Here is a 12,340-nt window from a genome sequence, read left to right as displayed (position 1 = left end):
AAGTAAACAAATATTACCTGAGTTTCGAGGCTGGGGACGGAGGGGCAAACTAGAGAAAAAAAGAGAAAATGACAGACGTGTTACGTGTTTTTAGCTGTCATTTGTCCAGATAAAGATTTCGCAGTACAAGTCAATCTTATTTGGCTTAATCATATTCACATCTGCCAGCTGCCCACCAGCCGGCCCAAACTACTAGCCAGAGTTTCACAACGAATACCATCATTTTTTGGACTAGCATACCTCGGTCTTTCGGGACTTGGGGGTCTTTCCATGAAGCTCCTCTTGGTGGCCTTGGAGATGGGGATAGCTGGTATAGTCTTCAACAAGGATGAGGGCTCTGAGGTGACACAACAGAGACAACTGACCAAACTGTGCTCGGTCCTCTTCGACCAACATTACCTCTAGCATTACCACTACCTCTTTCTACACATGGCATTACAGTTGCTATTGCTACTATGAAAGTTTTCGTGTCGTCAGGCTTACCTGTGCCTTCGTCGTTCAGCATTCTGGGTTTCACAAAAGACGGCTTGACCACCTCAAACCACCCAAACAGCTCTGCCATGAACACTAAGTAGTTATTCTGGGAAAATATTCAAACAAGACTAAGATTAAAATCACGAGATTGGGTAATATATAATCACTCAGTACAACTTCTGTTACAGTGAACAAATTCAATACACCAACTCCACCAAACCACCAACAAAAACAATTGCATTGCACCTATTTCTCCAGCAGATGTCTCTGTTAATCCTTATAGAGAACCTGAGTTGATGAGTATTAATATCTCTCAGTCGGCATAAAAACAATTGACCAATCTTGCTCTATTTCAGAGTATCCTCTTAAGGTTATATGGTTATAGAGTTCAACCTACAGTAGAGTAATTTACAAGGGATCTATTTTCATCGACCTTTTCAGCAAGGGATTTTCAAAAAATCTGTGACATTTATGTAAAATGAAGAAATGGATTTCCTGACGTATTAGGAGTCTGACGTCTCACACTGTAAGAGTTTATGCAGGCTAAGACAATGTAACCAACATCATGGCTTCTCACATGCTAGATAAGCTAATCTTCCACTTAGCTAATAATGTCAACAGTACCTGTGGCAGTGGAGAGGAGTGATTAAGGCATTAACCTAATTTTGTGAAACAGAGGTCAGCTATTTATTTCTGTTCTCAATCACCAGCATGCAATCCAGCAGCCGACCTGAATTGGGTCAGGGAAGAAATGTTGGAGGGATTTTTGACACTGCTGTGTCTGGTCGTGTCCGTGTCCTGAATCAGGTCAACGTGCAGTGGGAGGTCAAATTGCTTGAGGACACTGCGCTGCAAAAAGTGTACAACATTTGCCCAAACCCCAATATTTTCCCCTCTTATAACAGAGGGAATGTGTGGACTATGACTGATCATTACACTAGAGGTGCACTATATAACAAAAATATGTTGCCTTTAACTGACAATACTCAAAAACACCACATGGGTCACACTGATTCTTTTGTCTGCCTCATTGTCAGTGTAGAAAATCCAGTGAGTCGCATTGTCAGTCAAAACACTGCATTTTTAATAAGCCAAGAGTTGTGCCATCATGAGTGAAATAAAAACAAAATAAACAAAAAGTCATCGTCTTGAAACAAAGCAAAGAATAAGTCAAATTTCCTGAAGTAAAGATTTCTTTACCGCAGTCACATCTTTCAAGAATCACTATTTCATCAATTATCGTGCCAAACTTGGCGTTTATGGCTAGAAACATGCCGGCACTCACACATGCACACAATATGCAAAACGAGTGCAGTGAAGCGGGGGGGCGACCTTGAGGAATCCCGCCCCCTCCCTACCCTCAGTCCACGGTCTCCAGACAAAGACAGTGCTGCATGGCTCAGCTCTAAAGGTACCTGATTTACCTCATCAGCAACATTTCACTCTCCCAAGCACACACACATCATTCATGCCCCCCCCCCCCCCCCCCCCCAAGCCCCTCAAGTACAGCTCCAAAGCACACCAGGAGGGGCCGAGGCAATTAACACCAGAAGCAGTGGTCTCCCTTGGGTGTTACTGCAGCATTTTAGCAGGTTTTTTGGACTCTTTTTTTGTTTGATCACATGCAAGAAATTAGAGCTGCAAACTGGTGAAACGGTGTGTAGATATGACAAAATGTAGTTGTGAGGAGCTCTAGCGCACATGGTTACCAAAGCAATTAAAATAAAGCAAAAAAAAATAATGAATTCTCATCTTTACGTGCAAATTTGCTTACAACAGAACGTTTTTCATCAGTCAATTAATGATTTTAATCTTTTCCATCGTCTTTTTCTATGTACAGTATATCACTTTTGCCATTTTTTTTTACAACTCTCATAACTAACTTAGGTTAAATAACACTTCAGCATCAAATTACTAACAAATAGCTAGTTGAATGCCAAAGTGCAGGCTACCTTTAGGTGTGTTCGGCATGTAAAAGCCTTCCTCAAGATGAACAGAAGACAGAGCCAGAAAGAAAAAAAAGGAGAAGCAGGAGAGACAAAGATCTCCTATCGTCCGCCAAGATTTGTAGCAAAAAGCCCTCCCTGACTTCTCCCTTCCCATCTGCCCGTCTGACTACTACTGACACACCAGGTGTATGTGTGTGTGTTATCGCATTTTACCACCAGTCAGCAGTCACACCCACTCACAACGAAACCCAAACAACCAGCCACCGCTCCACCACTACACCTATCTCCTCACTGACTGGCTTTACTAACCCTGCCAACGTCTGCAGTGTTGCCAAATCTGTCTTGTCGGGAGATTTGAGTGTCAGAGTGTGTCACTCTCAGGATGAAAACAGGAACCTCATTGGTGATTACCAGAAGAGAGCTCAGGGTTGGAAGGGGGGTGGGGGTTGGAGGGCGCTAATCCACTGTACATGGACGGGCACAAACAGCCCAGCCTGCATGTGCTACACATTCAAACACAAACTGTGTATTGCAATACCAATGCATAGGGTTTGCAAGCATAAAAAAAGAAAGAAAAAATGCACATAAATAAAAAATTACATTATCCAACTCTGCAAGACACCGGGCTTAGACACACACTGAGCTTTCTCTGGGCATAGATGTCAACAATCATTGGGCCAGAGGGTTGATGAAAGGATCTCGGTCCTCATTCCCTTGATTTATCAGGCTGCCCTCAGTTGCCCTCAGAGAAACCTTTCTAAAAGTAAAAAAAATGATCTAAAGAACAATGATCTTTCATGCTAAAATTTGTGTGTCCAAACACAGACATCGCATCAAGTTAAAAACATCAGAGGATATTATGACACTGAAAACATAATTACTTTAACGTCAAGTTTATCCTAGTGCAACACTCTGCTGCAAATCACTCTGTCAACTAATGACTCAGCGGCAATAATACCGTATCTATCAATCAAACAGACAAGCAAGCGTAACGTCTATTTTTTACTTAGTTAGTAATACAGTTTTAGCTGATACCTCACAGTGGAACAAATACAGTACACTTCATTGCTGATATCTAACAGTCAGACTGTAGATGATCCACAGACTTAAAGCCACGTTGAAGAGGCAGCTTATGAATTAGAGTAAGTGTGTTAATTGCCTTCCTCGGGGCAACCTCAGCACGTCTGCTGCTACAAACCTCCTGGTAAAGAATGCTGGCGAAAGCCCAAAAAAGGTGAATTTCATTTCTCCCTTTTGGATCCACAGATGGTAATTTAGATGTGCTGTGAATTAATTAAATGAAGAGCCAGTAAATGGGAGTGGGCTGGCGTGATTTACTAGCCCGGTGTCCATTAGGAAAGGACGGCCTGAGTAATGTGTGTATGGCTTTGGGGGTTGGGCACTGAAGGCTAGTTTATTGTCTCTTTCAGATACATACTGAATATAATGTGGACGGATCCCGCTTTCACCAAACATACAAAACACTGTGTTTTATGTATTTCTGTATTGTCACCATGCAAACTGAGTTAACGCCATGAAGAATAGCTGTTGGGATGCAAAAGCTAATGGGGGTCTAAATAAATACACAAATAAACAAACACAGACTGGTATGTGTGTGTGTGTGTGTGAAGACATTCACTCAGCCGTCAAATGCTCAGGCTGTGAGACTTCATGCTCAATTCCAAATATCTGCACAGATCTAATTTCTGTGGATGACTGATAATATCTGTTAAAGTGTCTAACCCACACCAGCTACAATAATGAATAATGAATCAATAAAAACAATAGTTAGTTGCCGCCCTAATCAACACATATAAAGGTAGATTTTGGTTGTTGTTGCACACTCTCAGCTGTGTGTGATATTTGTCATGGTGTGTGTGTGTGTGTGTGGATGCTTCAGTGATGTCTAAACACATCCTCAAGCTCCCAAAAGATGCGGTACCTCTTTCTCTATCCCCCCCCCCCCCCCCTCAGTCTCTTCCGTCTCACCTCTCACCGTTTCAAACTCGCTACCGGTGTAAGTGTTATCGCTCTTCCTCATCTCTTCCCTCCTGTTTCCATTTTCTTCCACATCAACACCTCTCTCACTTCCCCTCCCCACTAATGTCTCGCCTCGATCTCTATAATAAGATCTCCATTAGTATGACGGGCCACCACGTACAGCTACTGACTGCCTGGAAACTGGGTCAAGGTTACAGAATCGAACTGGTTCTGGATGCAGTTCTGGCTGCACTGCCGCTCTCAGGGAATAGCGCTGCCCTGCTGGGATTTTTCTTTATCCTTCATGAAATCAGTGTCAGCAGAATACTGCTACTGGCTGCTTCACACGACTCAATTATTTCGTTTTTGATGCCGTGTGTTTTGTCAACGTGTGTGAGCTTTGAGCTGGTGGGGGTACAGCCATGTTATCATCTCACTGGAGCTCTATCTTTGATTTACAAATACAGAATATACATATTACTATAATATTAGTACAAATGTTGCCGAACTCTACTTTTATGTATCTGCTCGAATAATCCAGGACTGTTTCATGACAGAATGAAGTGAAATTATTCTACTTTTTCTCTTTTTTTTTTTTGCTTCAAATGCAAAAACAAAAACAAATCTGTTTGTATATATTAAAAAAAGGGGGTTTCCCTCTCTATTACAAAAGTTGTATCAGTGTCTATTGAATCAAGTGTTTTTAAAATTGAATGTGTCTCGAAAGCTGATGTTGAGTCAGTTTGGACAGTCTACTGATGTTTGTCCTTTCAGTGGCCTGTCTTCAGTCTGTGCTGAGGACAACAGCTCTCCGTCAGAGGACATGCTGAGGCACAGCCAAAGTCATCCAGACACATCAGCTGTTTTTTACTGATTCTGCAGCTCTCACTGAGATGGACACATCAGGGACAAACACAAACACACAGCACGGAGGGAAAGTTACACCACACCACCAGACCAATGGTGACTTTCTCGTGGCAGAGTGGTAAGAGTCGCTGTTTTGAGACGTTGTGGCTATTTTCTGCTGACAAAAAATACAATACTGGTTTTGAGCAAGAAGAAGGATAAGGACAAGGATAAGAACAACCAATAGTGACCCTGATCAAGATGTAGCTGAAACTACATGAAAGCTAGAACAAAGCCTGTGTATTACTTGTAAGAACGGCACTCATCTCCCGAGTCAGTGAGAGACACACAGAGAAGGAAAATGACTGATTAAGAAAGGACAGGACAGAGAGACAAAGTATGGCAGTAGGAAATCCCAGAAAGTCAGAATGAAGAGGGACAGAAATGACGAAAAAAAGAAAGAAAGAAAGAAAGAGAGACAGGGGAATAAAGTTTTGAAAAGGAAATTAGGAAAGGAAGGGGATGAAAGAAAAAGGAAAAGAAATTTAAAAAAGGATGAAAAAACACTTGCAGACATGTTGGGAGAGCAGTGCAGATCTCCAGGATTGTGGTTGGTGAAGACAGATAGTTTGGATTGAATGCTTTTTCCACAGCATGACTCACCACGCTGGCCTACACAGTTGCTCATTAACTCCTGTTTCATTTAGCCTCTCGCACTATATGTTTTTATAATCAGATTTGTCGAAAAACCCATGAATGAATGAACACATACATGGTTTGTATCGGTTCATGGAAACAATCGTCAACTTGATTTTACCTGGACACTTTGATTCATCTGTTATTTTGTAAATAGGCCAACTAGCATAACTCAAAGGGTTAAACAACTTTAAAAGCCATTTCAGGTGAGGTCATATTTTTTCAAATGGTGGTTTTTATACTAATTACAATTGGCATTTATTCTTCCTGCTGGCACACACACACACACACACTTGGCCTATCTAATAGCTCAGTTTCAACAAGTCTGTAGCTGAGCAGTTTAAATTCTGGGAGATAGATCTCCCAGACTGTTACGACGATTACACAGTAACTGTGATGCAATTTCAGAGCGGAGAATTGGTTTGCAGAGAGACGCTTTGGACGCCAACCAAACAGGATCAGTATCAAAATACAAGCACACAAGCATGGAAGTTCTTTCCAGTCATTGTTTTGACTGGAAAGAACTTAAAGTCTTTAAAATGATCATTGCGCTCAATTTACAAGACCACTTTAAAATAAAGAAACTAAATAATAATTACAGCATGTACAAGTTTGAAGTTAAACAGGTTATAAGCAATGGTTTGATACAGAAGTGAGTGAAACTATTTCAATTTCAAATATCTCGTTTTGGAAATGAACCTCCAAAACCTCTGTGTTGAGTGCTGCCAGTTTTGAGCCATACCTTGATGTTGGAGGAGGCGTATAGCATGTCCTCCAGGCTGAAATGGCAGCAGCCGTTCAGGTGGTCTTTGCAGAAGTCCTGTATGAGCTGCAGGTTGTACAGCCGATCAGCCAGCGTCATGTTCTCCTTCAGACAGACATCTGGGAAGGCAGAGGGAGCCATCAGGTGTCAGAGTGACAGTCAGTATGGATTTGATGGTTAAAGGGGTTCTGGTTAGAACACACACCTCCGGGGTTTTCAATGCGCTTTAAGTTCAGAGATTAGTGCAACGTGTTAAGTACGATGTTGAGGAACTTTAAGTAAAGAACTGCTGAGGTGTTTAAGCACAATGGTTTGTGGCTGACCAATCATGACATCATGCCTCTGTGTGTCATCAATCTGTGTGTTAATACAGCGTCTTGTGAGTGATCTTTTGTCCCTGATGAATACGTGTGTGTGTGTGTGTGTGTGTGTGTGTGTGTGTGTGTGTGTGTTGGGCACACTGTCAACACACTTCATTAGCAAAGTGATGTGATTATGTTGCATCTTTTGTTCATGATTGATCTTTGATCTAATGAATAAATCATTCGGGGCAGGAGTCAAAATGGCACAAATCAAATCCCCAAACATTGTAACTACTGTTTCTACCACATGTCTTCCATGCTAAAAATTAAAACAAACAATGTATAAAAAAGGAGAGAATCACCTCAGCTATTTGCTTTGGGTTTGAAAATTGTGTTTTTTTAGCATGTAGTTGAAATGTGTTCTTAAAGCAGATGTTTATCATTTTTGGTTTCAATGGGCAGAAACAGTATAAGAGCCACACACACACACACACGCACACACACACACGCACACCCTTACTTCAGCCCACACCAACTGTAAGCTCCTTACCCTCCAATGGCAGCAGCTGAGGGCAGTAGAAGTGTAGCAGAGCGCCCAGGGCCGAGCCGTCCGTGCTGTCTTTCAGCAGGTTGTCCACTGGGGGGATCCAGGGAACCAGCTGGGTCGACGCCTGCTCCTTCCTGTAGCGAGCCTGCGTTACATAAAATACACACCTATAAATCAAACCGCACTGTGCAACATTAACCTGCCTACATCTATAGTACCTATTGGGCCTACTATTGTTTCTCTTTTAATCATTAATTACAGCTGTTAAATGAGTCATGTATAATAGTTTAACCACCATAACAGCTGTATCTTTATTGTCTCTTTAAACCCTTTAGAACACATTTTGAGGCTTCATTAGATTTACTCATGAATGAAGGTAATTGAATTCTTGCGGTGGCTTACAGTGAGAGTTCTAAAATGTTGAGGGGGAATAAAACCCACTATGGTAAACATTAGTTCTGCACAAAAAAATACTATTTTTTGAGATGTTGTGATCTTTGTTAGTCCTAATGGTATAACAGAAAACTGTTATCTACAGTACATGTTGAGCATTTTTAATTCAACTTAAATATTGATTTACAAACAGCACTCTAAATAAACACCTGTCAAAATTTCATATGGATGTGCCAGTTGTTTATGTGTAGTTTTGTGTTTTAATGGCATTAATATTTACACTATTTAAACCCACACTATGTTTGAGGCAAAGTTACAGGAGGGCCTACAACGAGAGCTGGTGCAGGGAGTCTGAAACAATTAACAATGTCAAATGCTCCCAGACATCCCAACTCTGAAATGAAATTCTACTAAAATTAAACATTTATTTCATTTTTTTTGGCTAATCCCCTCGAGACCTCTTCAGCAATTCCCCAAGGGTGTCTAGTTCCACTGACAAGGACCTTCACAACACCAAACTGCAATTAATAGAGACAGTAGACTAGAACTGATTCATAATGTAGTTCACACTCTACAGCTTTAATAATTTAATGTGTAATATTTTTACATTTTTACTGTATAGTATAGCACATGGGTGCAGAATTAAGGGAACACTTGATCATCAAAATAGGGGAAGAAAGAGAAAAGCTGTGTTCGGGTCACAGGTTGATGTGCACACGTGACAAAATGATGTGCAATCAAGACGGAGAGACGTGTGAGGGAGCAGAGACGGTCACTATGGACACTTATAGATGAGAGAGCGTAGCACAGATTAGTGGACTTACGGGCACAAGCTTCATGTACCACTTGGTTGGAGACTGCAGCAGCAAAGCAAAAGAAAAAGACAACAACAAAGAAATACCTGTTAGTGAGATTAGTTGCTAATGCGATTAGTAATACAAGAAAATACATGACAGCAGTGAGATCAAAAGGAAGAGAGAACCTGTGTGCTACTGAGAGTGCACGAATAGCAGCCAACGCAACCCAAATAACCCTGAAATTGTGTTAAGTGTAATGAGGTGTTAAGTTTAAAGTGTGTATTTTAGGCTTTTGCTGCTTATACATCTACAGAATAGGAGTTTAGTTACGACCAGATCAAATAAAGGTTACTTCATACTCATAATCATAGTGCGTGACAAGAAATTGGATCATTAGACCTGCATGTAATCTGTAATGCATGTAGGACTTTGTCCATCAATAGGTATGCGTCCCTGTCGCCTGTCTTAAAGATACACTCCCTGATTTTGTTAGTGTTCAAAGTGTCCCTAAATCCACATGAATTCACTGCTGATGTGTTAAAACAAAACTGTGAATTGCGAGACTTTAAATTGCTGAGATGAAGCTTAGAATTAAGAAACACCTGTATGACACCAACAAAATCAGGAAATGTATCTTATTGTCGCTGAAGAGGAGAGCCTCTGCTCAACATCCAGAGTAGCTCAAATAAACTGAATAACAATCCCACTGCATAAATTTAGTCAAGCTGTCAGCTATCCACTGACAAAGTAAGCTGATTCCAAAAAGAGGCTCGGCTAATAGCTAATTCCCACACTACCTAGAAGCATCAAAGAACCAAATGTGAGTGCCACTCAAACTGGCTGGCAGGTGCTCAACTTCAAACGGTGAGCCATGACTTGTGAGAAAAACACGGCCGCTTTGTACTGAAACCACCAAAATAAATAATAAAAATAAAAAAAGGAGGAACAGATCCGTTGTAGCCTTCTTGGATTTTCCTGATTTGATTAACGTCACAGCTCTCTGAATGGTAATTTCAGTCAATAGCAGGAGCCTGATGCCATCAGAGGAACACACGTGATGTAATCTAATCAATCTATTAGTTAATCAGGTTTATCTGTCTGCCGGTGAACGGACTGCCTTTGAAACTGATACCGGAGCATGAATGTGACTCTCTTGATGTGAATGCTTGGCTTGCTTGTAATAAAAATGTGAAGAGTATTGTTGTATCAGATTACAGTGGATTGCAGAAATGATCCATGATCCACGACACTCTCTCAGTACAACATTGGGAAAGTGAGGGTGAAGAAATACTGCAGGGTATATTAAGTATGGTCGAATATATTGTTCTAAGTGAGCATGTTTCATTATTGAGCCACGTAAATCATAATTACATAGATGTTTTTATCTTCTCCTTCCATACTGTACATCATGTTTATGTTCCACACCTTATGCTCCGTAGACCACTTTCAATGCATTAGGCATCTTGTTTTTACCTGACAAAGCCAAATTACATCAAATACATCAATGGATGTAAATACAGGACTATCTAAACAAAAAATGGTTTACTCAAACAAAAACATAAATGATAACAGCTCAACAGATACCTATAAAAAAAGTGTTGCAACCCTGATGATTTTCTAACTGCCTACTGTTTTTTTTAAATGATGACGAATCTTTAAACACTTTTATTTATTATCCGGAGACAGTAGCAATGAGTGAGCTGGAGGTGAGTTTGGGGTTTTGACAAAGGGTGCTCTGATGACACAAACCGCTACTATTAACCAAAAATGGACTTGCACTTGTATTGACTGTGTATTCCGAATACACAACTCGAAACCTGGCTGCCCCAGTTAGTTTGAGAAGAAGATGGAGGAGATGAAGACTGCACATCTAAAAGAGATGATCTCAGACTGTGGGTTAAGCAGGGTCGAACAGAGTTTGAAATCTGTTATAACCACCAATCAAACCCCTGGGGAGAGGTAAGGCATTCATCATCTGCTTACACGAAGAACACGCACATGCATAGTATACTCGTGTGTATGTGCACACGCATACACCCCATCCATCTGCACTTCAATCATCCTGCAACTCTTCCCATCAAAGTTCATCCTGTGAAGCCAGACGTGTTCGGCTGAGCTGCAGCTCAGCTTCTGCAATTTAACAGGATTAGTCCTCACTCGTCCGTCCTGACGTTGCCTTTACAGTCACTGACCACAACCCGTCCACCCTCCACCCACCCTCACCTCAGGGTACAGTACAGTGGGTTAAAATAGAGACACTGCCGCCCCGGTGATCTCTACAGTGTTGTCGCGTCTCTGTCTGACTGAGGAAGAGGTTGCATGCGTGACTCACACTGCAGTCATACTGCAAAGACAGGGGGGAGGTCTTGAGGGGGCGTGATGGAGGGATAGAGGAAGGATAGATGGAGCTGCTAGACATCAGTAAAAAAAAAAATATCTAAAAAAAACGGTAGTGCACTATATTTTGCAGTTTGAGCTACTTTGTTTTCTGCTCTTCTGTGTGTTTTTTTGCCATGTAAAGAAGTTATTATTACATTCATATATTCAAGACGCTGACTGTGCCTGCCTACGTCTGCCAACACAGCAGCAGTTGTTATGCAACGTCTTCTGTCTGATGCAGCAAGACTGTTAAGTTAGACACTAATTAAAGTTCAAAAACTGTCCCGTAATCAATATGCAGAGAGGTTTTATAATAAGCCAATATAATTCATTATTTCACAACTGAAATGGAATGAACATGACTGTTCTTGCTGATAGTTACAGAGGGCTTCTGATTATTATTTAAACGTTAAGCAGACAGACAGCAGCTGCAGCCTCACAACACTAACATGCACACACACACACACCAATCCGCGTGAGCCACCCTGACGTTAGGGACGATGTTATTGAGGGGCCAACTCTCAGGCCCGGGGGCCAAACACACGGATGTGTTAACATTCACATCATGGCCATCAGTCAGTAGACTACACTGTAAAAAAAAAAAAGACTCTGCCTTGACTTTTGACATAAAGTTTTGGAAAGCATTTTCTTGTTTAGCAAGCATTAAAAAAAGCCTAAAGACGAAATGATTGTTCACTTATTTTTGATGCAACTTCACCAATCAAAAGTGTGTGTGTGTGTTGACGTGGGACAGCTGAGGCATGCACTGCTGCGTCTGCACGCTGACTGGTCGGATCAGCATCAAACTCAGTGGAAGTCTGCACAGCCCGGGGACTGGGAAGGGCACCACACACACACACGCACACACACACACACAAATACACACTGCATTGTTCAATTTCAACTTTCTGCAGGCTAAAACACAAGAGACAGGGTTTCAATATTTTCCCTCAGGTAGACTTTCGAACTCACTTAACATTTCTACTAAGCAGCATCACTGACGGTGTCGTGTCATGGTGTGTTACCTGACATAAACTGTGAGACAGGAAGCTGGGAAAGGAGGCAGTAAGGGTGAGGAAATGTCTAAATGGGAGAAGAGTCTAGAGTGGAGGAGTGGAGTAGAGATCGAGGGCTGGGCGTAATTCAAATATAGATAAAATAAAGTAATAGTAGAAGAGAGGAGAGACTGAATCGCTGCTGATGGACGTGAACTG

At 41.4% G+C, this 12,340-nt stretch overlaps 1 protein-coding gene across 1 annotated transcript in view; it reads right to left on the bottom strand.

The window, feature by feature from the left end:
* The window catches only part of camsap2a (calmodulin regulated spectrin-associated protein family, member 2a), a 40,752-nt gene that overhangs the window by 11,359 nt on the left and 17,053 nt on the right, over positions 1–12,340 (bottom strand). Inside the window, exons 5-10 of the mRNA XM_076088144.1 lie at positions 8,775–8,807; positions 7,561–7,702; positions 6,688–6,827; positions 484–580; positions 241–337; positions 18–49 (exon numbers count right to left, since the gene is read on the bottom strand). Of these exons, the coding sequence (XP_075944259.1) occupies positions 18–49; positions 241–337; positions 484–580; positions 6,688–6,827; positions 7,561–7,702; positions 8,775–8,807 (541 nt within the window). The remainder of the gene's footprint in view (positions 1–17; positions 50–240; positions 338–483; positions 581–6,687; positions 6,828–7,560; positions 7,703–8,774; positions 8,808–12,340) is intronic.

This window comes from Anarhichas minor, unplaced genomic scaffold (assembly GCF_050575085.1).
Source record: "Anarhichas minor isolate MPS153535 unplaced genomic scaffold, ASM5057508v1 ptg000010l, whole genome shotgun sequence".
Taxonomy (NCBI): domain Eukaryota; kingdom Metazoa; phylum Chordata; class Actinopteri; order Perciformes; family Anarhichadidae; genus Anarhichas; species Anarhichas minor.
Note: the sequence above shows the minus strand (reverse complement) of the source record. Positions and strands in the feature narration are given on the sequence as shown.